The sequence below is a fragment of the Lampetra fluviatilis genome, chromosome 21, assembly GCF_964198595.1.
Source record: "Lampetra fluviatilis chromosome 21, kcLamFluv1.1, whole genome shotgun sequence".
Classification (NCBI taxonomy): domain Eukaryota; kingdom Metazoa; phylum Chordata; class Hyperoartia; order Petromyzontiformes; family Petromyzontidae; genus Lampetra; species Lampetra fluviatilis.
This window is the reverse complement of record NC_136295.1, coordinates 6,170,325-6,196,382: the sequence shown is the minus strand read 5'-3', so window position 1 is coordinate 6,196,382 and position 26,058 is coordinate 6,170,325. Positions and strand designations below refer to the sequence as shown.

General features: G+C 41.6%; 1 protein-coding gene across 4 annotated transcripts in view; it reads right to left on the bottom strand.

Annotated features, from left to right (window-relative positions):
• Positions 1–26,058, bottom strand: part of LOC144938172 (catenin delta-2-like) — a 270,511-nt gene that overhangs the window by 242,818 nt on the left and 1,635 nt on the right. For 2 of the 4 annotated variants that reach the window (XM_078865938.1, XM_078865939.1), the window contains exon 2: positions 19,028–19,117. The exons of 1 other annotated variant lie outside the window; for it this stretch is intronic. In XM_078865938.1, the coding sequence (XP_078722064.1) occupies positions 19,028–19,030 (3 nt within the window). In that variant the 5' untranslated portion in view covers positions 19,031–19,117. Of the gene's footprint in view, positions 1–1,324; positions 1,453–19,027; positions 19,118–26,058 lie in introns of those variants that run through there. One more of the 4 variants, XM_078865940.1, reaches the window with a different exon arrangement.

Sequence of the window (26,058 nt, the reverse complement as noted above, 5' to 3'; positions counted from 1 at the left end):
TGCAAGATACAATTTTTACTTTTAATGACGAGTATGAACCAGATAAGGCTGGTAGACAAAGGACTACTACTACGACAGTATTAAACAAAACACAGATGTTCAGATTAAAATATATAATAAATTTCCCTTGAGAAATATATAACAGCTAAGTAAATAAAACGGACTCGAACTAAGAAAAAGTGCCCTTAAATTGTAAAAAGTTTGCAAATTTTACTTTTCCATTGCTGCTGCAGATACAACAAAATGACAATGATATACAATGTAGACCCACCTACACATGATAATTCTTTGTTGGGAATACAAATTTCAATTTCGCTGCAGTGGCACAGTGCATTGTGAATCTCTATCAGTGTTCATTCCAGGCTAAATAAACATTGGGTAGACCATCAAAAGCAGAATCTACAATCAATTATATTGGGTCACTATGCTGAGAGGACAGCTCACTCGCAATATATTACTTCCCATAAATGGTAGCACCACAATCAAACAGAAAATGAAACTAAAACTACACTATTTACTATTTTTATTTTACCAGGTAAGGCCTACTGCGTTGTATAGCTCTTTTTCAGATGCAACCTGGCCACAAATTAAAGCTCAATTAAGTGGCTTATCGTGTGGAAATGTATTGCAGCCAAATACTCGAAACGCATGTTTCTAAATATAAAGGGAAAAAACGGAGAACCCGGGAGAAAATCCACGCGACCACGGGGAAAACATACAAACTCCAAATATACAGGCGTCAGTCGAGATCGAACCTACGACCTCCTGCATACCAGGTGAGGGAGTTAACATCTCATCTGTTGACAGCCACTTGAAAACGCAGCAGGCCGATGCTTCTTCACAATGTCTGAATCTAGCCGGCACAAGGTCACAAAACTCGACGACACAGACATCGCTGCCTTGCCCCCACTCCAAATCACAACTCCAGATTGTGGTCAGGCCCATTCAAAGTTACAGTAGTTATGGTCGAGTCATTGAATCAACATTTACTATTGTATGGATCTGAACTTCTTTCGCACCGTACATAGACAACCATGCTAATCGGGAGGTGTGGGGGAAGCCCAATAAACAAACACAAAAACAGTCCTGTATATATTTTAGCATTTTTATTTGTTACACTTTATGATCGTTTGCTGTCATGAACTTATGTTTATTCATTCATTACCGATGCTTACTAAATTGATGTTTTATACTAATAATGCAACACATTGGTGCATCTCAAGGTACAGAACATAGGATATAACTAAATATGGCTCTACTCAGCAATGAAACCAATGGTATAAAACTATAAAACGATTAAAAACAACTCTGGAAATCCCCCTACCTGCGGCAGAGACGATGCACACGAGAGAGGAGAGGGGCTGAACGAACGGCCACGCGCCCGGCAACTTGCAAATGTAACTTGAACACACTGCACGCACAATCCATCCCCTTCTCCTCTCTAGCCAGCCCTGCCGCTTCACAGACAGCAGCAGCAGCACCCCACCCCTCTCCCCGTCTCCCTGCCTACCCAATACTTAACCCCCGCCCATTTCTCCCTCGCACACACACACACCATGCGTAAATGTGCAGGAGCACAAGCAAGCACATGTGCGTTTGCTCACCCATGTATGTGCATGCGCGCTCACGCGTGGACTAAACGCATACGTGCACCATTACACCGCATGGACGAAGGAATGAACACCAACGACAAAGGTTCTCGCCCCTATAGCCGTGCAGAGCCAGCGATGTTAGTGAGCATCTATTAAGGCCGCACACGTCACGCGAGGGAGTGTTGGGGTCAGAAATCGTGCTGATGTTTACACACTACGCCAGGTACTCATTTAAAGGCCGAATTGAACAAGGGGAGGAACCCAGGACCATTTAGATATATAGGATCACTGATGATGGCATCGAGCGGGAATCCAACTCTGCTCGTCAGTTTCGTAGCACAGCGCACACACACAACGACACAGGCAGACAGAGGATGACAACATACGCTGGAACAATTCCACACGCACACACGCATGCATGCATACACACAAACCCATGCAGGCGCGCGCACACACACACTCGCTTATGTGTGCACACGCACGCATGCACTCTTAAACGCTTGAGTTAACAGGAGTTATTAGACTTTGCCACTGATGAAAAGGGTAGAGTGCACGTTAATAAGTAAATGAAAGTCTCAGACCCGTGGAGACGCGAGGCTGATGCAATGGGTTGTTATTTTGCTAACGATTCAATTTAACACATCAAATGTGCTCCACCTGAATGGAGCACAAGACCAAACCTGCAATTTAAGATAAGGTTAGCATCTGGCAAAGGTTCAACGTTTTGTTCTCCCTCCCCCCTGTAATTGAATGGAATGATCCTAGTCATATGGCTCTCCCAAGACAGACCCCACAATAGAGTGCTTTTCAAACAAACAAGTAAAGGTAAACAGCAAAAGTTAAGCCCCTCAACGGTGCATAAGCCAATGCAGGTGTGCCATCATTTCTCCTTCAAGGGGCATTCATCCTATAATCTCACTCAGGGGCTAGATAAGTCTGCAGATACACACTTTGCTCCAACACAAATAGGCAATCGGCACGTGTATGCATACACCTCGTATTCAATTTAACAAAGGGGGCGGCACGAACAGATGTGCACCTCACTCCTGTCCACCACCAGATGCAGATAGACACGAGCAGACGGATAATCAAATCTGTAAATGATGCGAAAATGCATCATAACATAAAAATAGGGCAGGTCGGACAAATCATGCGTTTCAAGCTCGCAACTATACAATTTGGACTCGTAACAATGCAGTTCAGCAACTGCCGATTGTTTTTGCATAAAGCACAAAAACAGAGTGCTTTTTTGTACAAAACTGGTAATATAATGAACCTGCCACCACTTCTGGGTCACTCATTACAACAATAATACTCGGATAAGATGTACGTATGTTGAACTTCGTTCGCAGAATATGTAACCAGCTGTCAGAGGTGCAATTAGTTGAATATTTATTCCACTTCCAGATGACTCCTCTTATTCAAGTCAAAATGATGTTCTGCTCAAATGAGCATTAGCCAGCACTCGCCTCCGATTTAGAACCCTGAGTCAGTGGTGGAAATGCCACATTCCTATGGCAGGGGTGTGTATAATCATAGGCCAACCTCTGTTGACTTCCCCACAAAGTAGTAATCAATGTATATACCCAGGAGGAATGGTGGGCAGAAATAACCACCAACCAGGATTTGAACTCGCAACTTCATGACAATTTCAAGCCACTCACCCGCTTACTGATGAGCCACACAGCTGCACATAGGCTTAGATAGTTTAACACCAAAGCTTTTGCGGCCAATATTATCTATAATACAGGGTTTTTTTTGTGCGCTTGATCGCGTAAACACACCGGTGTGCTGTACTGGTAACGAATTGGCATGTTCTGTTTACGCGACAAACCTTACTAATTGGCTGTGTCAGGTGGTGGTGGGTTTAACGACACATTTATATTTACGCGATCTAACCCAAAAAACACTGTATTATGGATAGGCTTGGATGATGGAACAATCGTCGTACAGATGATAGGATTTTGCTCAGACCGAATTTAGGGCAGGGCTAATATGAATGTTGGATATTAGGCATACGACTAGAGGAATGTTGCAGAAAATCATCGCGTGTGTGAGACTGGGGACACGTGTAAGTGGGTATGTAAAAATCTCAGATACATACGAACATCTATAGAGGATGATAGTTACACCGCGCACATATACCACAATGCGTGTGGCCGGAAAGTTGGTCAGGGTGGCTACGTGACCGCCATATGTGACACTATCTATATATATTTTAAGTCACTTTGGAGTGGCTGGAAGAGGCAATAGCAGAGTGAGAAAAGAAAATAATTTCATAACGTGTGAAACGGCTCCGACTGGAAGCCTTCACTACGAATCCACGGCACGAAACACCCGAGCGAGCGAACCCCTTCAATTGAATGGAATATTCCAATGTGCCCCATTTATTGAATCAGACCCCATCACCCCGACCAACACAGACTTCAAACATGGCCTCACTCAGTCACAAAGCTCCCTCCCCCACCATCCCCACGTCAGGACAAAAGGCAAAGGGATCAATGGAGCTGAAGTCATACACCGCTTCAGTAAGCTCCACCCCACCAATGCCAACACTGAAAAGCCTCGCAGCCATGCACACGTGTGCGTGCTTATGGACACGCACATTCGCCTGTGTTTGGGCGTACGCACTTTCCGCATGTGCACAATAAGTGTGCGCGGATCTCGCAGCCCCCAATATGCATCGCTACACTTTTGCTCAATGGCAGCACTCTCCCTGACAGTCTACGAGGCTAAATGAGGAACCTGTCCAAGTATGTATTGCGCGGATGTGTGCACACTTGCGCTTGCTTGCATTCTTGCCAACCAGCATGCCTCTACAAGCTTGCACGTAGGCATGCGGGTAAGTATTGCATTTGTCTGCCCGCATACAGGGCACCTCAATTTGAGACACAGCAAAATGGGTGGAGGCTGGTTGGCAAGAAGGCACAAATGATCTTGAACTTCTTTCACATCGTACGTAGCCAACCGTGCTAATCGGAGGGAAGGACGACGAACTTTAAAACTCACACGGGTTTGTTTTTTGTCACCATGCGGGTTGTGTTTGTGCACCTCCCCAGTGCTGCGTGTCACACGCACGCACGCAGCTTGGACGGTTTGTGCAGTTTTCAGGGCACCGGGGTCGATTTAACACCACACGTGGTCAATCTATCACCACTCACAATCCAGCACTAACAAGCATGAGAGCTGGGGTAAGCCGCGGTGCTTAACAAGTGATAGGTGAGTAATGTGAAGATAATGGGATTAAAGTTAATCCCATCTCCAAACTTTGTCTACATTGTTTACACCCATCCCCTCTTTCCTGTCATTCTGTCATTATGAATTGTGTGTGCATTCACATGTCGATAAGACTACACGTAATAATAATTGCTTTCACATCAATATTGATTTTAGCATTGTATACAAGTGCCCCGAATATGCAATGACTATAGACCTGGTTTCTTAACAATGCTGTTCAGGTCTTCAGAAATCCCACACTGTACATTTGATGGTCTGTGCTTGAAAAACAGTCGAGGAATAGCTTCCGTATTGTACTTTAAATCTGGATGCAGTTAGTCTGGGCTGGATTAACGGAAACCACACTCACATTTTGCGTCTCGAAAGATGGTACTGGCCATACTTTTCTTCTACAGAACCAATTGTATTTAACAATATAATTGTACACACTACTTTTTTTAAAATCGGTAATGCCGCACTGTAAGTTTATATGATTGAGGTTTCTGCAATTTTGTTTGAGGAAGGTATGGAAAGATAATTAATTGTATACTTCATAACCCCTTTTGTATTCTGTTTGTGATATTTTGACACAGACCTTCCCTCACTTGCTGAAGAAAAAGTGTATTTATTATGTCCTTTAAAATACAGAAATGTTATAATCGAATCACGATAAAATACGTTACCACTCTCTGTTGGGGTTTGGGTTGTAACGCGCGTTTGTCCAACACGATGTTCGATGTTTCACTCCACGTGCCAGAAGCTTAATCAGGAACTGAACACTGCAAAAAATGTACGAGCTAAAAACTCATTGGAGGGCTGTAAGGCACAACCGCAAACGTTTCAGTTTATTTCATGTGTTCCACAGATGATGCCCATTCATTGAGTTGCCTGGCTATTTTAGGAGCGAGATCCGTTGTGCGTGAGCACAGCAGCAACGAAACATGGCAGAGAACGAGCACAGGGTACAAAAAAAACATACGTCGTAGTTACACTACCATACTTAATTATTTGACAATAGAAAAAAAATAACAACACATTTCAGCTTCGTGTTACGTAGTGAGATGTGCAGATCTACCATCATCGTCACGTATCGCGATCATCACATTTTTGTCACATGCGGTTCCATGTCAGTTTTGACCAGGATGTTACCCTTCTCTCTCCCTGCAGAGCACAGACAATTCCTGGCAAACTTTCAGGAAGGGACTTCTTTGGAAACGTAGTGTCCACGCTCCGTTATAGATAATTTGCCACACCTCTCTGTGCACACAACGGCCCAAACGTCGCATACACAATGTCAGAAATAGTTTTCAAATTAAACACTTGATAGATTGTTAAAAAAAAATGTGCAGAGAATGTTAAATTAGACAATGGGGTACTTATAGGTTTTTTATATTTTGTTTCCCCTCGGATTATTCGAGCGAGTGCTCAAAGTGAAATGCAAACGTTGCAGGCGACGGCTTTAACCAGGCTCCCTGACAACACAGAAATGGCTCTCGCTGCCGAAAGGGAAACAATAAAAATGCTCGCACAGGACTTCATTTCATTTTCAGGTCTGTTTCACACAAACACAGCGCCATGCCGATGCCTAACAATCGACAGAACCCGCCACAATTTGTTTTACGTTAAGTATTTTCTCCCCCCCCCCCCCAACTGTTGCGTTAGGTTTTATATTGAAATAACACCTGGTCGCCCTGCAGCTGCATTATTTATCGTGCTTTTAGCCCATCATAATATGTCACGATGAATTTTTCCCAAGTTTTTTTTGTTAAAGCTTTTTTTCAACCACTGCAAGCAAGAGGGCATAACAATGGCAAAAAAACTTTGCTCGGTGAGCTATCAAATATTAATGCTTCCACTTTTTACAGTTTATATGCCAATGGTATTCACTACAGCAGAGAGCTCAGTGGGGTACAGACTATTCAGGCCTCCTGAGCTGTACTGACATGTCTTCAACTAACAAAAAAAATATTCCAAAAACATGTACAACACGTAGAAGGGAAATAATAAAATAATATTAATATAAAAACAATAAAAAAATCTCACGACGTTTCGACTGCAACACAAGCAATCATCATCAGGTGTGAAATCCACAGCAAGAATTTTTTTTTCTTGTTGTGGATTTCACACCTGATGATGATTGCATGTTGTGTTTCAGTCGAAACGTCGTGAGAATTTTTATTGTTTTTATATATGTTTATTATTTTATTATTTCCCTTCTACGTGACTTTACCGAAAGAACCAAGAATATGAATCCCTGCAGTCACGAAAGCTTTAAATCAAAATGTACAACACGCCAAAGGAGCCCAGTTGGTACTCCGTATTAGGGTTTCAATTATTATAAAAACACCCTTTTACAAATCATTCGTGGGCCAACACATTTCCAAAGGCGATCACAAATTCACACAATGTACTGTGGGAGCCTACTGTGATAAACAACTGGCCATTATGTCACATCCTGCCTTCTACTTATATGCAGGAAATGTTTAATGGAAAATAAAGTGTTTTGAGTCGCGGCCACAACACACGCACAATTTTCCAACGAAATGACTGACAACGCTTGCCGCTGCTACATCCCTCCCTGAATTACAAAAAAGCTCGCTTCCTCTCAGTGACGTTACAGACGCAGCAGCTATCAATGGACGTTTTCGACTCGCCAAACCGCTTAAGGATAATTCCAAATGTGGTGAATTCACGAATAAACACAGGAATGTGAACAATAAAAAAAACACTGGAGTAAGCGATAATATGTGATAATGTATGATAATGTATGTTAATGTATGTTAAGCCTCTGGCACTAAGGGCGTGAATTAAACGGGATGAAGATCAGGGCGGTGTGCACTCTTCGATTTGCCGTGCTTTCAAAAAGTGCTGCATTCGCGACAAACTCTGCAATCACCCAGAGTAAGACTCAGCCGTTTTGAGTGATGATGGGTCATCACGCAGCTACACGGCAGCGTGGATCCAGTCAGCGTTGAACAGGCTGTGACCAAATTCTATTTTTCGTGCTCATTTAAATTGATGGATTGAGACGGCATCGGAAAAAAAGGTTCGATTAAATCGATCTGAAACTCATTTAAAAGCACAACTAAACAATGTTAAGAAACAACTGTGCGTTATAATTGCACACGAACTAAAAAAGCACATCACTAAAGAAAAAAATGTGATGTTTTTGTTAAACATCGCAACATTCAGGTCTCGCCATCATGCGGAGTGTTGTTCAATGAAGACTGCATTTAAATGAGCACCATTACATCTGTCACAGTCAAACAATGCATCAGTGCTTCCATACCAAATTTACACGCCAAAAACTATAGATATGAAGAGTGAGCACTACATCAAACATCATCAGTAACCACATTTAACTCGATGAATGTGCGGTATAACGAACTGGTACTTTACGAAAGTATGACTTTTAAATAAACCTGAATGAAATGAGATTACCACCGTAGTACTATATAATGAAGCACACCATGGAACACTGATCATTAGAGCTGGGATATTCTCACAATTCCTGTCATTGAATGGGATATTCTATTCTTAGCGTCAGCTAAGGGCGGTTGGGGCTGCGCAGAGCCCAGTGTGGCATTCAATTAAGAACGGAAGGCCCATTTGGACCTGGCTGGTATAGTGGAAAGTCCTTGATGTTATCGGCCGACTGGTATTGACCGGAATCACCTTTGAAATGTATAACATAGGCATCGGTCTACATTTAGAATGGCACTTCCACTTCACCGATCTTGCCTGAACAGCACCCAGACTCATGGTGCAATCGGCCCATTTCCATGTGAAGGGATTCACCCGCACCTGCACTGGGGGTCAGGGTTGTTAACGACCAGTAACCGCTTTCGGAAAGTCGGGACCTGGTAACTGTTTCCAATGCAATTTTAGTCATGAATGCACCAATTGGCACTCACGAACGTATACACCACACGGCAGCCAAAGGACATTAGCCCACGTTGTCAGTTAACCCTTTCCCAAACTGATCACATACACGTAACCGAGGCTCCCACAATGCCATGCGGGAGGGCGTGTGGCACAGTTTGACGCCAGCTATCAGTGCGGTTGTGTCGCTACAGTTCTCTGCGGTGAAGATGTACAATGTCTTAAAACACAACGGCTATGCCTCTCTATATAAAATTAATACTGAACTGCTTGCGCGTTCCAATATTCAGCAGCAAACGGGACCCACTCTGCAGGAAATGGTTAAAAGGTAAAGGTGCAACCCTGCAATTGCTTGCACGCTCAATCCACCGCTGTAGGAAGAGCCTCCGCAAGCGGAAGCTCTAAGGGGTATTTGGTCTCCTCTTCCATGCTAACCAGATGTCTAGGAAAATATACCTACATTTTGCCACACCACGTGACCTGCCGATCAACTAACGGTGGCACTCAATTACACTGCTGAACAGACAGAGGTGGTGCGGGGATTTAAGAAACCTGCATCATTGTTTCAACTGCGGCCACGCTGGTAGGTCAAATTGAACCGGTGACCTCCAGATTGCAAGTCCAGATGTGCTAATCATTACTACACAGAAGCTCCCTCAATGTCATAGATGTACGGCAAACCGGTAACCGGCTATTTACCATTTGTTTTCATTCAGATACTGACAATACAAAAATGACACATTTGAACAAAGCTTCTATGTCCCACAGCCTGTGGTCTGAAGCAGCATTTTCAATCCGTCGCGGTGTGCGAATTACAAGAATGTGCAGATTATTGGAGTTCAGTTATATTCCTGTACTGTTGTGCATTAAAGTACGGTACTCTAGTATTTTACCTTTAAGTTGCATGTTCAAGAACGCTCCTGTGAAACTAAAAATGGCCATTCAGGCCATGCACAAATAGGGAGTTGTGAACTGTCGTTGAGGTAAGGCCCAAAAACATGAGTCTTCAAATTTCATGTTTGTGGAAATTGGATCCGACCTTTTATATTGCTTGGAATCAGCTTCCCCCGCTACTGGAGCACATTCTTTAATAACGTGAATTTTGCCCACGGCATGCATTCTCTATGTATATGCTGTACCATACAATATATCCTGCCGATGTAATTAGTTGACAGAGAAATTAAATTACCATATAGTGTGCGAGTGCGAAGCCCTTAGTCGTGAAACGCAAATGATGAAGAGGACATGAGGCCAGCAGAACGTGCAAGGGCACTACTTTTAGTCAATGGACGTTAAAACAAGGGTTGAATAAAATTGAATGGTAAAAAAATGTAGAGTATGACACCCACCAGGTTTGCGAAGGGTGGCCTAATAGTTGCTGTGCCAGACGCAGCTCTGGCAACCACAGAGTTTTTGTTCCACGCTGTTACTCTTCGTGCTGCCTAGTGCGGGCTACTATAGGTGATTCACCGCCATTCCACCAATTACTAACGAGTTTGTTTTTTTATATTCAGAAACACACGTCGATTTAAGAATACGCACAGGAGATTCTGCGTCTCACTTTAATGATCTCATTTGCATTGTTTGATAGAGTATTTGTTCTGCTACACTAAAGCAGTTTCGCTCACTCCATTCATCTGATTAGCATTGGTATATTATCATCGTCAGCCATAATCAATCCACTGCTGGGTGAATGCCTCACCAAGCCTTCACCATCTCTCAAGGCCTTAGAATGCAAATCATTAACATATAATAATTGTTTTTTTACCCTTCTATCTGGCAACAAAACTGACACCTTTTTTTACAAGGAGTCATGTTTGCATAGACCACAATACCTGCAGTCATAATGCAAACAAAAAAACATAACTCTGATAATGTATGCACTGCATATATTATCAGAGTTATGTTTTGTATGCAGTGCATACATTATCAGAGTTATGTTTTTTGTTTGCATTATGACTGCAGGTATTGTGGTATATGCAAATATGACTCCTTGTAAAAAAGGTGTCAGTTTTGTTGCCAGATAGAAGGGTAAAAAACCAATTATCATATTTTTTACTGGCAAATGAGGTTCCAATGGCAATAACATATAATTTCCATGTAATTTGCAAAAGAAATGCACATTTGATTCTAGCATACATTACAGGATCCAATGTATCATAACTGTTGAATCAATGCATTATTAAATGCCTACTGTGCCTTACACTACTGAAAAAACAGACAATTTGAACAATTTACTGTATTCTGTGTATAGCTGCGTGCAGGAGAGTAAATTAAACTGCTGGTGAGGGCAGGAAAGGAGTGAATTTTATTTTTTACCAAAAGGACCAGAATCGCACATCGTTTAGTGCGATCCTATACATAGTACAGCACAGTGATTGCATTCAAAATATAGGTCATGTTTTTTTTCTCTCCAGTTACATTAATTCCGTAGCATTCTTAAGCGACAGGTATCTAACGATTGGCCGCTTCTCATCCCCTGGATTGCGCGAATTGACATGACTTGGGGTTCAAGGTTATTTTGTCCCACTGGGACAGAATTGTCCATCTCGTATGTTTCGTCTTGTAAGTTTCGTGACCCCTCAACCCAGTAAACATGCAACGTTGACATGTGGTTGGAACTATGTATATATAATTTATATAAATCACTATCGTTTCTTACACATACACGATTCCAAACATTTATCGTGAACATAAAATTATGTTTCAAAACGACGAATCGTTACACGTCTGTCATGATCTAGTGTCCAGTACAGTACTGTATAAGCTCTGGTCTCTGTATGTATGTAAAACTTCTTTCGCACCTTAAGTAAGTAGCCAACCACGCCAGAGAAGGTGACTGCAACAGGCACTGATGTTTTATTAAATAAAATCCTCAACTCTTTAGAACATTTTTGGTATTCGAGCTGCAGTATTCTCATCGCCATTTTTCTGACCTCAAAAAACCTCCGGTTGCAGAAATTTCATAGCCAGGGGAGTTTTCCCAACTGAGCATTCATTTTCCTGGCGATTTTTTTTACATATAGACCACGACGTACACACACAGGCACGGCCTACTTATTTTTCGAATAACGTCCAGGGGTCTTTAAGGTCCACTGTGAAGGGGGCGGCGAGCACCGGCGGTTTGGGAAGCCACAGAATGTATTGGTGGCAATGGCTCCTGCTGAACACTAATGGATTGCCATGGGCAAACACAAGTGGTTGTGTTATGGTGTTAAGTTTCCAGCGTGGAAACACGTAAACAGTTTGAATTAAATAATAATTTACAATACACAGTTTGGCAGCAATGTTTTATCTCTTGTATCCTTTTCCCTGTATTTTCGTGCATTTCCCGTCTTTTTTCTTTCTTTGGGATAAACTAAACGCAAGGCTTAATTCATACATTGGCAATAATATTGATTACTGCCACAACATGAGTCAGATTTAGGCATTGTTTATGTGGCTTAAGTCAGATTCTCAATAACATAATTAACACGAGGGACTGTATCCAGAAGAGAAAATCCCAACACGCGATTTCTCCTTACCTCCTCTCACCACTTCTTCCTCCTCCCCGTGATTGAATAGGAGCCAAGAGGGACTGCTAAAGCCAGCCCCGAGGCGGTTGAGCAATAAGCTGGGACACCAATTATCTCTCAATTTCCTCCAACGGCCACAGCAGGCACCCACGAAACCAATTGCGAGGGAAATTTGATCCTCAGACACCACATCCGAGACAAATGGGGTGAATCGAGTGTCCTCCGTAGGAGAACCGCAATTTAATTTTTAACTATGGTAATGTCATGTACCACTTTATTTATTTGTCAAATGTGTTCCGAAATGACAACAATAGAACTAAACATTCTGAAGGCGACATATTCTTGGTTCTTTCGGTAAAGTCACGTAGAAGGGAAATAATAAAATGATAAAATAAAACAATAACATTCTCACGACGTTTCGATTGCAACGCAAGCAACCATCATCAGGTGTGAAAACCACAGCAAGAAATGTTATTATTATTTCCCTTCTACGTGACTTTACCGAAAGAACCAAGAATATGAATCCCCGCAGTCACGAAAGCTTTAAATCGAAAAATTCTGAAGGCTATAATACTGTACTGCAATGGTAAAACACTCTACTGATTTATTTATTTACCATTAAGAAGATAATCAGCAAGCAAATGAAAGATCATACCCGAGTGGATGACCAGCATGGAGAGAGCGCAATGAGATCAATGAATTTGCAAGAGTGAGATGGATTGTGACATTTCAGGACCATGGAAGATGATGACAGCGTGGGGCGTAGGGTTGGGCGAATCCCACGATTCTTAGCGGAGAGTTTTGATGTCCTTCATAAAATCAAATACGATTTCGAATGGAATCCGAAATATGGGGGCGGTGGGAGTCCCATGGTGGTGAGATGTTAACTCCCTCACCTGGTATGCAGGAGGTCGGTCATCGGTTCGACTCCGAACATGATGCCTGTTTATTTGGAGTTTGCATGTTCTCCCTGTGGTCGAGTGGACTTTTCCAGGTCCTCTAGTTTTTCCCACCACATGTATAAACATGCATTGAGAGTATTTGGCTGCTATAAATGTTCATCTATCATTTGTGGCCAGGTTGCTTCTGAAAAAGAGCTATATAGCTCAGTGGACCTTACCTGGTAAAATAAAAAATAAATGTTTGGTTTATAGTTTAGTTTAGCCTTTGTGTGGAGAGCCCATTGTGGCATTAGAGCAATAAGAGAGGGCCTGCGGAACTGCTGTTGAAGCACATGGCCAATGGATACAAGACATGTTTCAATGGCAATTTTGGTTCATGCCACCTCGCTGATACCGACCCAATTCCAGCCAGACATAACCATCGGTATCACCATTGAAACATATTACATCAGCATCCGCCATACATTTCAATGGCTATTATGATCGATAAAAGTCAGCCAGAATCGCCGGTGTCGCCATTGAAATCATCACCAGTGCCAAGGGCATGCAACTGGCCAAATTCCACCCTGACTATACATGGAGCAATTACATGTATATTCAAGCATACACAAAGGGCAACTCAATTTACATAAACCCTGGGCTCATTCATTGCCTCCCACCAAGCCCAGCAGGGGTTCCACGAGGTCCCCCCCACAGCACCTCTGGCACCAATGTTTGGGAAGCCAGGCCCAGTAGGACTACTGCTCAGATTCCTGGGATTAACTACAACCAGGAACACTGGAACTGCATTGCTATTACCTGGGCAAACAGGACTAACACTGGGACCTCTCGAGCTGATACTTGCACTCTCAAGACCACTGGGACTACCAATGGAGTCACCAGAAGGACACGCGACAATCGAGACTAAAATATGATTGAACGCTCACTCACGCATGTGTGTATTCACACACAGATGCTCACTCGTGTATGTATATTGTATCATGGAAATAGGCCAATAAAAAAAAAACTAAATTCCTCTAGGAATTGTCCAGAATTTCCAAAGCCCTAGTGGGGAGGCCTCCATTTAACAGTGGATAGACAATGGCTGATGATGATGAACTGGATACATACTCTTAGTTTTTTCGGTAAAGTCACGTAGGTAAAAAATGAAATTAAAATTAATAAAAATGAAATAATAATAAAAATCGCCATTTTTTAAAATTATTATATTATTTTATTTTTAATTAATTTTAATTTCATTTTTTACCTACGTGACTTTACCGAAAAAACGAAGAGTATGAATCCTTGCAGTCACGAAAGCTTCAAATATAGGATGCTGGATACATGCACTGCACATATCAGCTGATAGTCTGCAATTAGACGGATACAAATGACAATCATGATCAGCTTAAGTGTGAGTCAATCACGAGTAATGGTGCGCAGATTCACTCTTATAGTTACACACACATCCACTTATTTTTGGTGGAAGGCACTACATTACTCGTGGCCCACTCGCGAGCGATAACTTGGGCTAATGCAGTGTAGCGGATCAACACTTGGACCTACGCAGCAAACAAATACAAAACAAGGGAACTAGTTTAACTGGTTCGCGCAAGTTGGAGACAGCTTTTTCATTCAAACTGATAGCAATCTCCTACTGGCTTGGAACGGGCAACTTTAAACAGAAAGTCAATTGCATTCCCACGTTTCAAAAGTTTTGCAAAAGTAAAGCTCCGTACGGTATATATTTCTTCACATTGGGAGCTTTTTTAATTTCATAGACTTTAGCCAGGAACATTTAAGTCTGTTAAACAGCCTTAAAAATGGCATGCAGTAATGACCAAATTCTATCACAAAAAAAACTGACCACCCCTGCTTGAATAATGTCACCGATTAGCTTAGAACTCAGATTTTTTTTCTTACATGTCTGTTATTGAAATAACTAACTTGCACGAAAAAGAAATAATGAAACGATTTCTGTTGCATATCAATGAACCGACTGTCTAAGTGAAAATTTTGTGACCATAGTTTAATTGAGTGTAGATTGAATTTCGAATGCGTTCATGAAAGTAACGTTTAACTGTGGAATTTTGTGAACGCCTGAATTATGATACCGTAAAATAAACTTCCACTATGAGCAGTATTTTCATGGTTTGTTCCAGTAGCTAAACCTTAAACATATAAACACTGATAACAAAGCTCACAAAAAGATGACAAATGCCATTTCATGAACTTTAATTTTGAAATCATGACCTCAAACGCTAGGTGCTCAAACATCAACTTCAGACCATTCACTTTTGGAGACATCTAATTAATGCTGTAACACAAAGTGACCCACGAAATGAAGCCGGAATGTTTTTCTTTATTATCATCATTATTGCACCTCATCTTCCTTTAGATCAGCTTTTTATACTCCTTCACATGAATTGCAGCACAGCCTCATTAAATTGTAATACAACCTTTTGAGGAGGTCCCCAACGACCCCTCCATCCACACCCCCATCACCCCTTCAACCTTCAACCCCCCACCACCACAAGGCACAAACCCCCACACTTACAGGCCCCAAATGATTCTACCTAAGAGGCCCCCAAGATGCCCTTATGATTTAAGAGGCTATATTAATATTAAACAAGGACAGTGAGGCCTGACTCCAGGTTAGCATCCAATTAATGTGACCGACGCCGATATAATGATGATGCTTAGAATAGGAAGACAATGGCAGCCCCAGAGTGGGAATTACAATAATCTACTATGGATTTGATTGACTGCTGTACATCCTGAAGCTCTGCGTGCACATCAATTATGGTGCGAGCGTTGTTCAATTATGCATGGCTGTGTTTTGACCGAATTGTAAGACTAAAATGTACAGGATATAAATGATGTTGGAGATGATGATGATGGTGTGAAAATGAGTACCTGTGGTCATTTTAATCTGTGCATGGCAATATATTCAGAAGCTAAATGCCAATGTCGAGGTCTGCTAGTCACGAGAGGGCTTCAGAAGAGTGTTTGCGTAGTTTTAGTATTCCTCTCCTCCGTTGAAGGAGCGCAGACTCGTGGTTTATTATATGGTCCATAGTTTGAGCTGTATTGCCATATTCGCACTGAGCCTTGTCTTTAATGTTCCATTCATGAATGAAATGCGTCCAATGCCTTGTTGATGTATGTTTTTGTATATTGAACTTCTTCCACACCCTATGTATCCAACCGTCCTTATTGGAAGTTGATGTTCTGATGTGGTTGGTGGTACAGCAGTGGCTTAGAGAAATGCCAAAGCCAGCCAGGTGGTGCGATGTTTGGGTCTAAAATTAGTGCATTTATTATTCTGTACGTCTGTGTTGTTCCAATTTTTGTTCACCAGCGTTCTTCCAGATCTGGATAAAGATTCTAGGATGGTGACAAGAGTGACCCCAGAAGGGAGATCGGGACTTACATCAGTGGCGAGGTACGTTGTTGAGGTCTTGGTTGATGGTTCGGTTGTAATTTGCAAAAAAAAAACATCTAAACTCACTTGCGGTTTGCATGACTGCGGATATTTGGTGGCAGATTGTATTTCAGAGGATGAAGCCAATGGGATTGGTGTCGGTTTCAATGTTCAGGTTATAATGAGCATTGCGTTATTTAATTGTGCATTTGCCACTTTCGCTTTCGAGCTTACGGGACCAAGCTGGAGCGCAGTCCACTGCCAATGAGTAGATCGGAAATCGGTCGGAAAATTCACTGAACATCAGCTGAGGGCGCCCCAGGTATGTGGTCATAAGGAGAGATGACACTGCCTGTAAGGAAATTATGTGCGGCCGACACAGTGGGCAGTGGGGTGCTTTGTGAATTGCGTGGGCGCGGGGTTTGGGAAGCCCTGCAGCCAGTGAATTTAAGAATCAAGCGATGAATGTGTCTCCTTTTTGAATCTTTTATATTAAGTTCGCTTGCTTGCTTGCTTGCGCGCTTGTGCGCTTGCGACTGTGCAAATCTTTCGGTCGTTTTTTATTTAAATCCTTTATATTAAGTTCGCTTGCTTGCTTGCGCGCTTACGACCGTGCCAATCTTTCGGTCGTTTTTAAACCCACTTCTCGTGATCCAATCGAGCTGACATTTTCCACACAGACTTCGTTGTGCGTGACAATTAATTTTCCTGAAAATGTTTTTGTTAAATTTTACACTTTTTAGGAAAAAAAATTATATTTAATTACCAATTGCTTAATGCTGCCAGGCAATCATCTGACCCATAGGTGGCAGCCATCTCAAGCCAGAGGACGAGAGGACTAGCTGCCCGTTTCAAAGACCAATGTGGGCTGGGTTGTGGCCCATTGAACACGCATATAAAGCATTTATAGTGAAAAACTTTATTTTACGGGTTAATTTTTTACTATTCTATTTGAATAATTTCTTGTTAGTTTTATCTCGTTTGTACAGTTTTGTTCACTCCAGTCGTCTTAATTGTAACATTGAAGTATAATTTGCATGAATTGTAAATAATTGTTTCTCACTCGCTTAAATTGACTCTTGTATTGCGAGTTAAATAACCAATTTTCCTTGTTTACATCAAATGTGCACAAAACGGAATGTGTTTTTTTGCGAGTGCAGGGATGCATCAAGACAGAATAGATGCATCAATTAAATGTTGTTGTATACATTGTCAATAATCACTAAAACATTAACAAACCATTCATTTAATTTGACAACTACCGTATTTGCTTTTTTGAATTAAAAATATTTATTACGAGTTGATTACATTAATCAAATAATAAAGTGCATGCGAATACTATAATGACAAGGATATTTTAGATTTGAAGCTTTCGTGACTGCAAGGAATCATATTCTTAGGTTTTTTTCGGTAAAGTCACGTAGGTAAAACATCAAAATTAATGAAATTGTTTTATTTTATTTTCATTAATTTTGATGTTTTACCTACGTGACTTTACCGAAAAAACCTAAGAATATGACAAGGATATTGGCTTCAAAATGCAAATGCGTTAAGACAGTGGTGTGGTAGTGAGAACAGGACAATAGCATTGGCACAGCCGATACTTGTGCAAGTAAGATTTTTTTTAATAGACTGTACTGTACATATTTTTTTTGCCTTAACATTCTTTTGCACGGTGGAATCACGTGCTCTGCAAACCCCCCCCCTTCACCCCAGCTCATATCGAAGCCGACCATTGTGAACAACCGGAAGGTAAAATTCATTTTAGTTTTTATTCCTGGACCATAGCCAAACTCCTGTCCGTAACTCCTGAATTAAACTCACTTCGAATAAGTTCTCCCGCGAATAAGTCCTAACAGAACTCATCACAAGTTCCCAATTTCATTTTTTCTTAAGAAAAAAAAAGTATCTTGTCAATTTTCTTTTAGAGAAGCCGCAATTAAAATAATAACTTAAACGGCTCTTTTGTCAATCCACATCCAGATGAAGGCCTTCCCCACACCGTGTTGGTCATTGGGGAATTTATGGCCATACTTCACCATGCTGGTCAGTGCAGATTGGTGAAGTGGTCCAGGACTAGTGCAGGTATCAATAACACACCACTGACCTCAACCCTGGCAATGTGTGCGAACCCACTGCATCACCACCACACCACAACCACCCCCATTCCCCTAATAAGATGCTCATTATTCATCACTTTAAACTTGCTTCCAATTTGCATGCCCCATTTACTTACTTCACAATGAGCAATGCCTCACTCAGTTAAGCACACATGTTTAAGTAGTTTTTTTTATCATTATTAAAATTCAGTTTACGACTCGTCAAGCTACAGAATACTGGGTGGCCAAAATCTGCAATGGACACATTCAGTATGGAGCTTTGACATTTAACACACTGGTCTCTGTGACGAACAACAATCAGTAACAACTAAAATACATTCGTAAAACGGAGGTAACAACTAACCCTCACGCAGCATTGTTGGTCACATACAATGTTTAAAATGACCATACGTCTCACCATTGTAAGTTAGCAATGGATTGAAGGAAATGTCAAGCAAGCCGGATGCCATTTCCAGACTGAGTTTATGGCCCCTGATGTTTGCTTCGCCTAAAAGTGGAAACAATAGAACGAAACCGCGTTAGCTCTAAGACAAACAAAATATCCCAGACATCAACAAGGCTGTAGCAATAATAAAAACAAGTGGCTACTGCCACTAATCGGAGAAGACAAATAGACACATGTAGTCCATAACCACGTGGAGAAGGGGGACCGCCAAAAGGAAGACAGCTGTATGTATGTAAGTTGACGTAAGTAGTCATGCTAATTTTGAATTTGGAGCTTTCGTGACTGCAGGAATTACTCTTTGGTTCTTTCGGTAAAGTCACGTATAAAGATAAAATAATAAATTAAATAATAACATACGACGTTTCGATTGCAACACAAGCAATCCTGATTTATACCTGTTGATGATTGCTTGTGTTGCAATCGAAACGTCGTATGTTATTATTTAATTTATTATTTTATCTTTATACGTGACTTTACCGAAAGAACCAAAGAGTAGTCATGCTAATGTTCCTTGTATGTACTGTATGTTGAACTTCTTTCGCACCACACGTAGCCAACCGTGCTAATCGGAAGTGTACGAGGGTAAGGACACCAAATTATCACGCAAAAAGTTGTTATAAAGAAATGGGTTTTCAATCGAGATTTAAAAGTGCATAGCTCCAGTTGCTTCCCAATGTTGGAAGGAAAAGCGTTCCAGACGGCCACAGAAGTTAATATGAAAGCGAATGATGCAGCTGTGATGTGCATTTGAATTGAGGATGAATCTGCAACAGCATAATACTGCAAACAGAGATGTCAACACAAATGTACCTATATCAAGCAGTGTATTTATGTTGGATTAATGACCAAATGAAGACGTTTGTTCAGCATTAGATACTTCTTTTAGAACCCGTCTTGTCAATATTCCTCTGTATGAGGGTCTCATGCTTTTCGGGCCATGAGGGATATTTGACCATACTTCACCATTCTGTTTAATGCGGATTGGTGAGGGTGGGAGAGAGTGGAGAACAAAAATGGATTTTGCTGCACTGACCTACACTGCCCACAAAACCGACTATTGTATACAGGTTTGTTTTGCACAGTGGTCAACCATCCAAGCACGAACCAGTCTCAATTCTGCTTAGCTTCCGAGAACTGATAAGATCAGGCGTATTCTGGGTGATTTGATCACACTCTACCCTTTACATACCGAGGTTTTAAAATAATTGATGTGAAATAAGATAATGTCCATAAAACGGGGTGAAGTACACACGACGGCATTACCGCAAGCCAAAAGAACGCCACAATCAGCATGGAGATGAAACTGCCCATCTGTGTTGTGAACCACAGCCCAGTTAGCGGCCCTCCCTTTTAACCACATCCAAATACCTGCCCACTCCCACACTGGGTTCAGGGCCGGGTTATTACGACACGTCCTGCATAAACTCACCCACTCGAACGTTCACTCCAACGCCCACGTGGACGGACACATAAAATTACGTGATTTTTTTTGACATTCAACAGACTACTCCTTGGTTCATCTCTGCTTTGATTAACCCCTCGTGCGTTATGTAGGGATGTATATGCACACATCATCATCGGCCATGGTCAATACGTTGCTGCATGAAGGTCTTCCCAAGCTGCCACCCACATCTCATGATCCTGCATCCTGCAATGTATTCTAATCTTACTGGCACGTGAACTCATTTCATTGTTCCAGTTCATCGTTGGACATTTTCTTGAATGCATTTCATATCTTGGCTGACACTACCTTATTATTCCAATTTTGTCTCCAATCCGGCACGTTTGATTTACAAGACAGAGTCTGCGTTTCATACGCAGTGATGGTAAAATCAAAAGGGCATCCTATTCACACCCAGTGAGATTCTTAGCAGCCCCTGCTCTTTCACCCGCAGTTAACCAAATAAGGATATTGGGCTTGTTAACTATACAGCACGCAGGAGCAGGACAAATAGTGCAGAAATATGGAACACGCAGTAATGAGTCACCTAGTGAGCAATCATACCAGTTGTGGTATATTTGCATGCAAATGAACTGTGTCGGTGCAAGGCTGAATGCCCACAAAAATGGCCAAGCGTCCGAGCAAGGCGCTGCTGAAAAAGGGTATCGTGACTCGGTCATGCATATATGGTAACATTTTAATATCACTATGATACTGTCGAAAAAATGTGATTTTTTATTGTAATAATTATATGATCAGCCCTTTGTCAATCCACTAATGTATGAATGCCCTCCTCTGCTGTGTTGGTCATGCTGTTTGACCATACTTCACCACACTGTTCAGCACAGGTTGGCAAAAGAGGGACCCCCCCCCCCCCCCCAGGACGATTTCAGATGTCGCTTTGCCACTGGTGGTGGCCACGAGCTGGAATGGAATTCGGGTCGCCAACTTCACATTGCAGTGTTGTGTGAGCCACTGTACCACTTCCCCGCATTATAATACTCTGGCAGTTTATATAATTATTTTTTTTTGTATTCCTTCGTGAAAAGGAGTGGCTTTTACACATGACATATCTAACAGACTCGTGCCCTGAGCTTTTCCTAATCACACCCAAATGTATGACAATAAGAACATATTTATTTCATTATTACAGTACATATCATTTGTGTCCCTTACAAAAAGGCCTTATCCCTGTAGACATTACAGGTGTGGCTGGGAATGCCGGGATATGTCAGATCTTCTGCATGCCTAGAAATCAGTGGAAGTAACTTACTGGTGTAACAATCAATGCAGTGTTTAAACTTACATGAAATTACATCTTCCTGCATGTGTAAAATCAGTGTAATTAACTCAAATGCGAGTCTTGGGGAAAAGAAAAAAACATATATTTTCATACGCTTTAGAGCTTCATGTGATTATTGTCCAACAGAAGATGCAAGTGCTTCCTGTGGATTTAGTGACTTGTGGCTAAGCTTGTTAAATGATACCCAGTACACGTGTAACCTTTCACGACCAATATCATCCATAATAGGTTTTTATAGGTTAGATCACGATCTAACCCAAAAAAACACTCTATTATGGACACATGTAACCGTTTGCAGAATTGATAACTGCTAACAAAAGTCAAAGGCCGGTAACTCTTTTCTGTGGAACTTTTAGGAATGAACACACCGATTGACATGCGCAAACGGACAAACCGCATGGTGGTCTAAGTCACCACGTGGCACATTGGCCCTCGTTTCTCAGTTCAAGGTGCACCCTGCAATTGCTTGCCTGCTAGCACTACTGGCAGATGGGCCAACATTGGAGCGAGCTCTCGAGGGTATTTTGTCTACTCTTCTACGCGGACCAGACTTTTTTAAAGAGGTGGGCATACCCATTAGTTTAAAGCGCCACACGAAACTTGCCGATCGATCGGTCAAAAGGTAAAATATGTATTTTATTGCCTGACATTTCTATATGTGAGCAAAGCGGTAACCTGTTGTTTTGCAGTTCTATCCATACAGTTACTGGTAAGGCAAAAAACTATATTAATAATCCCACTTGTGGCAGAGGAAGAGGCAGTCGGGAGTTGCAGAGACGGATGAAATTCGTGATTTCAGTATTCTCATAAGAAAAAACCTCACCAATAAACACTTGGTCAATGTATTTCATGACGAGAAGTTTAAGCAGATAAGGAGGCTCAATATAATCATCAATACAAGTCTCCTCTCGTTCCCTTCTGTGTTCAGTTAGAGACGTTGGGAACAAATTAGATCTTTACCATTCTCTCTGCTTTGCACCAGCGTCACGATTTCCTTTACTTGTACTATACTCATTTCTGTTCCAGATCATCAATGCGAGTCAAATACAATTAAAAAGAGATTTCTTATCCGACTGCTAATGAGTGCTAATGGGAATTGCATTAGCACATCCGATTAGCACGGTTGGCTACGTACGGTGCAAAATAAGTTCAACATACACACGTACATATGTGGTACAGTACGTTATAAAGCAAAGGTATTTCCTATATGGAATCACTATCTGACAGCAACTGCTGAGCCCTCAATAAATTAAGTCCAAACTCTCACCTATGATTGCCCCAATGCCTTTAAAAAAAGGGTGGCAGCTCTTATTAAGTTTAACACGTAGGCTTTCGCGACCAATATTATTCATAATCAACGTTTTTGGGTTTAGATCGCGTTATTTATAAATGTGTCGTAACCCTCCACCACCCGACACGGCCAATCAGTAAAAAAGTGTCACGTTTACAAACTACAAATAGTTCACTGCTTTAGCCCACTGGTGTGTTGAAGCGTGAAACCACAACATTTACAAATTACTCAAATTGTAAATGTTGTGGTTTCACGCTTCAACACACCGGTGGGCTAAAGCAGTGAACTATTTGTCTTTTGTCAACGTGACACTTTTTTACTGATTGGCCGTGTCGGGTGGTGGAGGGTTACGACACAGCTCTTGTTAAGTGGCGGCCAGGACAAAGCCGATGTGCGTTCCATTCGTCTCGTCCTGCTGTGGCGAGCCAAGCCACGAACTCACAGACCCGCCTGTCACTCCACTCCTTTCTAGTCGTCCCACCACTTTCTCGCTCCTGTTATGGCCATTACAGTGCCACCTCTTTCCCCAAAAGCTTCGTGGACCTACCCCTTGATCGGAGGCAAGTAAATGCGTCAATGCGCAGAGAGAGGGCTTCTGCCCACGTCACCTCCGACATACCGACTATTGTATTGTCCCATGCTGGCTGTCCCATGCTGGCTATCCCAACTGCCGGTGTGTTTCAATGCAGTGGCTGTTTGCTGTACGCGTCTCATCATGAAATAGCATTTTGTTACTCAAAAAGGGGAAGTGATGATCTAACATGTCTTTCAGCACTCCCTAATAAAGTCTCGGAGACTCCATCAAACTTGCCTGGGTAAACAGACACAACTGCAATCGCGCTTATGCAATCTTTACGGCATATGCAATCTTTTAATGGCCTTCATTGTCAGTTATTTGAAGCGCAGCCTAATGTACGATTAATTATTTCATAAGGTTGTTTTAATCCTCTTTGAAAAGGTTAATCAACAATGTGTATTCTACTGCTGGCAATAGTCATGTTGTTTCTATTTATGGCAACTGAAGAGGCAAGGCATTGCACTGCTTTAGTAAAGGAATGTAAGATGTACAAACCAAGAATGTGGGAAAGTATGATTAATCTTAACCTTGTGTTGATAAATACCGTTAGCCAAAAAAATTAAAGGCGGGTTAGATTTATCATCACCAGAAAAGGTTTTACGCTCTTAATTCGAGGTGAAAGAGCGGCACTTTTTCTGGGAAACGTGAGGTTTGTTTTCATTGGTATCGTCAAATCAGTGTGCTCCCAGTTCAACAGGAATCAGACGCCTGAAAATTCCTTTTCGAGGTCAATCCCCAAGGGATTTGTTCAAACAGAACACGATACGACAGAGTGCAAACACCAAGTCAAGCTCGGAAGAGGAACCATTTACTGAAGGGGGGTTTTTGTTCTTTTTTTAAAACCTCAGGCCCCGCATTTCGCACAATAGCTTCAATAAACGCACATGCACTTGGACCACCCAAAAAGTTGCGTTCAAGTCCGCTGGATGTTACCGTGCAAAGTTAAGAAGTGAAAAAGATTTTAAATTATAAATGGAAAGTGACATTTTAACATTTCCCAGACTGAAAAATCTACACAGGCATGTCGAATGTGGAGACAATGCTGACACTGTAATATATAACAAGACATTTTGTAACTCCTTTGCAAACAAGCACGCACTGTGTACTATATTTTCAATGTTGTTTGCAATAGTGCTGTACAAAAATGTGATGTTGAAACAGTGTATGTTGGATTTATAATCGGTGTAGAAAAATATTCCCCTTAAAAATTTATGGTCTTCGTAAGGCTATGCTGGCCACGGAGACCGCTTTGGCCATATCGAGAAATTCTCAATGCTGCTCAGTACAGATTTGAGGGTGGAGGCAGAGGACACGACTGGCACAATACAGTATCATTTGGCACTGATGTTAGCTGTGGCTGGGAATTGAAAGAAGGTAGCTGGATTAATCATTGCGCGGAGTGTGACCCAATGCTTTAACCTGTACGTATATTACAGCTGGGTACAAGCCAGACATTACCACTGTGCATGGAACTATTCTGACACAACATAGTTAGGCAAAGATTAAAATTTCTCCACGCGAGTTTGATGCAGTTTAAAATGAACTGGACTTGTTATTATTGAAGCTGCCTGCATTTTCTTAAATGGAAGTTTAATAGTCAAAATATATACAATACTTACATATACACTTTTTATTTAAAAACATTTAAAATAAAGTTTTGAAAAGTAATGTTCCATGACATTTTCATTTCAAAGATTCCAGATCCCCTGTTCAGTTACATCAAGGGATTAAGATGCGAAATGAATATGTAATGTATTGTATACCAGGGCACCACACGGTAATTACATGTTAACTGAAACCTGGGCTCCTTTGTCTGGCCAGGCTCAAATAAACACTTTGAGAGTAGAATCTGTTAAAACGCATGCCAATCAAAAGGTGACTTACAAACTCATACTCTTTGTTTTTTTCGGTAAAGTCATGTAGGTAACAAATAAAATAAATAAGTGACACACTTAAGCGGTGGTGCTTTCGCTACCTTGTCCCCACCTGCAGAAGGATGCTTGTGTTGCGCCCGAAACGTCGTGATTTAATTTAGTTATTTTCATTTATTTTATTAAAATGTATACCTACGTGACTTTACCGAAAAAAACACAGAGCATGAATCCTTGCAGTCACGAAAGCTTCAAATCTAGAATTGACTTACAAACTCAATTGATATATCGCCACAAATGTTTCGCTCACGACTCTAATGTTTGCATGTTTCTTCCGTTGTCTAATAATGGTAGCGGAGCTTTGAAATAAGTTCCCTAGTGTTGTCTATTGTTTACTCGTCTCTGCGTGTATGCGTCTTTCGAGAGTACGTCTTGTCGCGTCGTGTTTTGGTTATGCAGCTGCGTTGGCAGTGGTGCACAAGGACAATCAACAACAACTC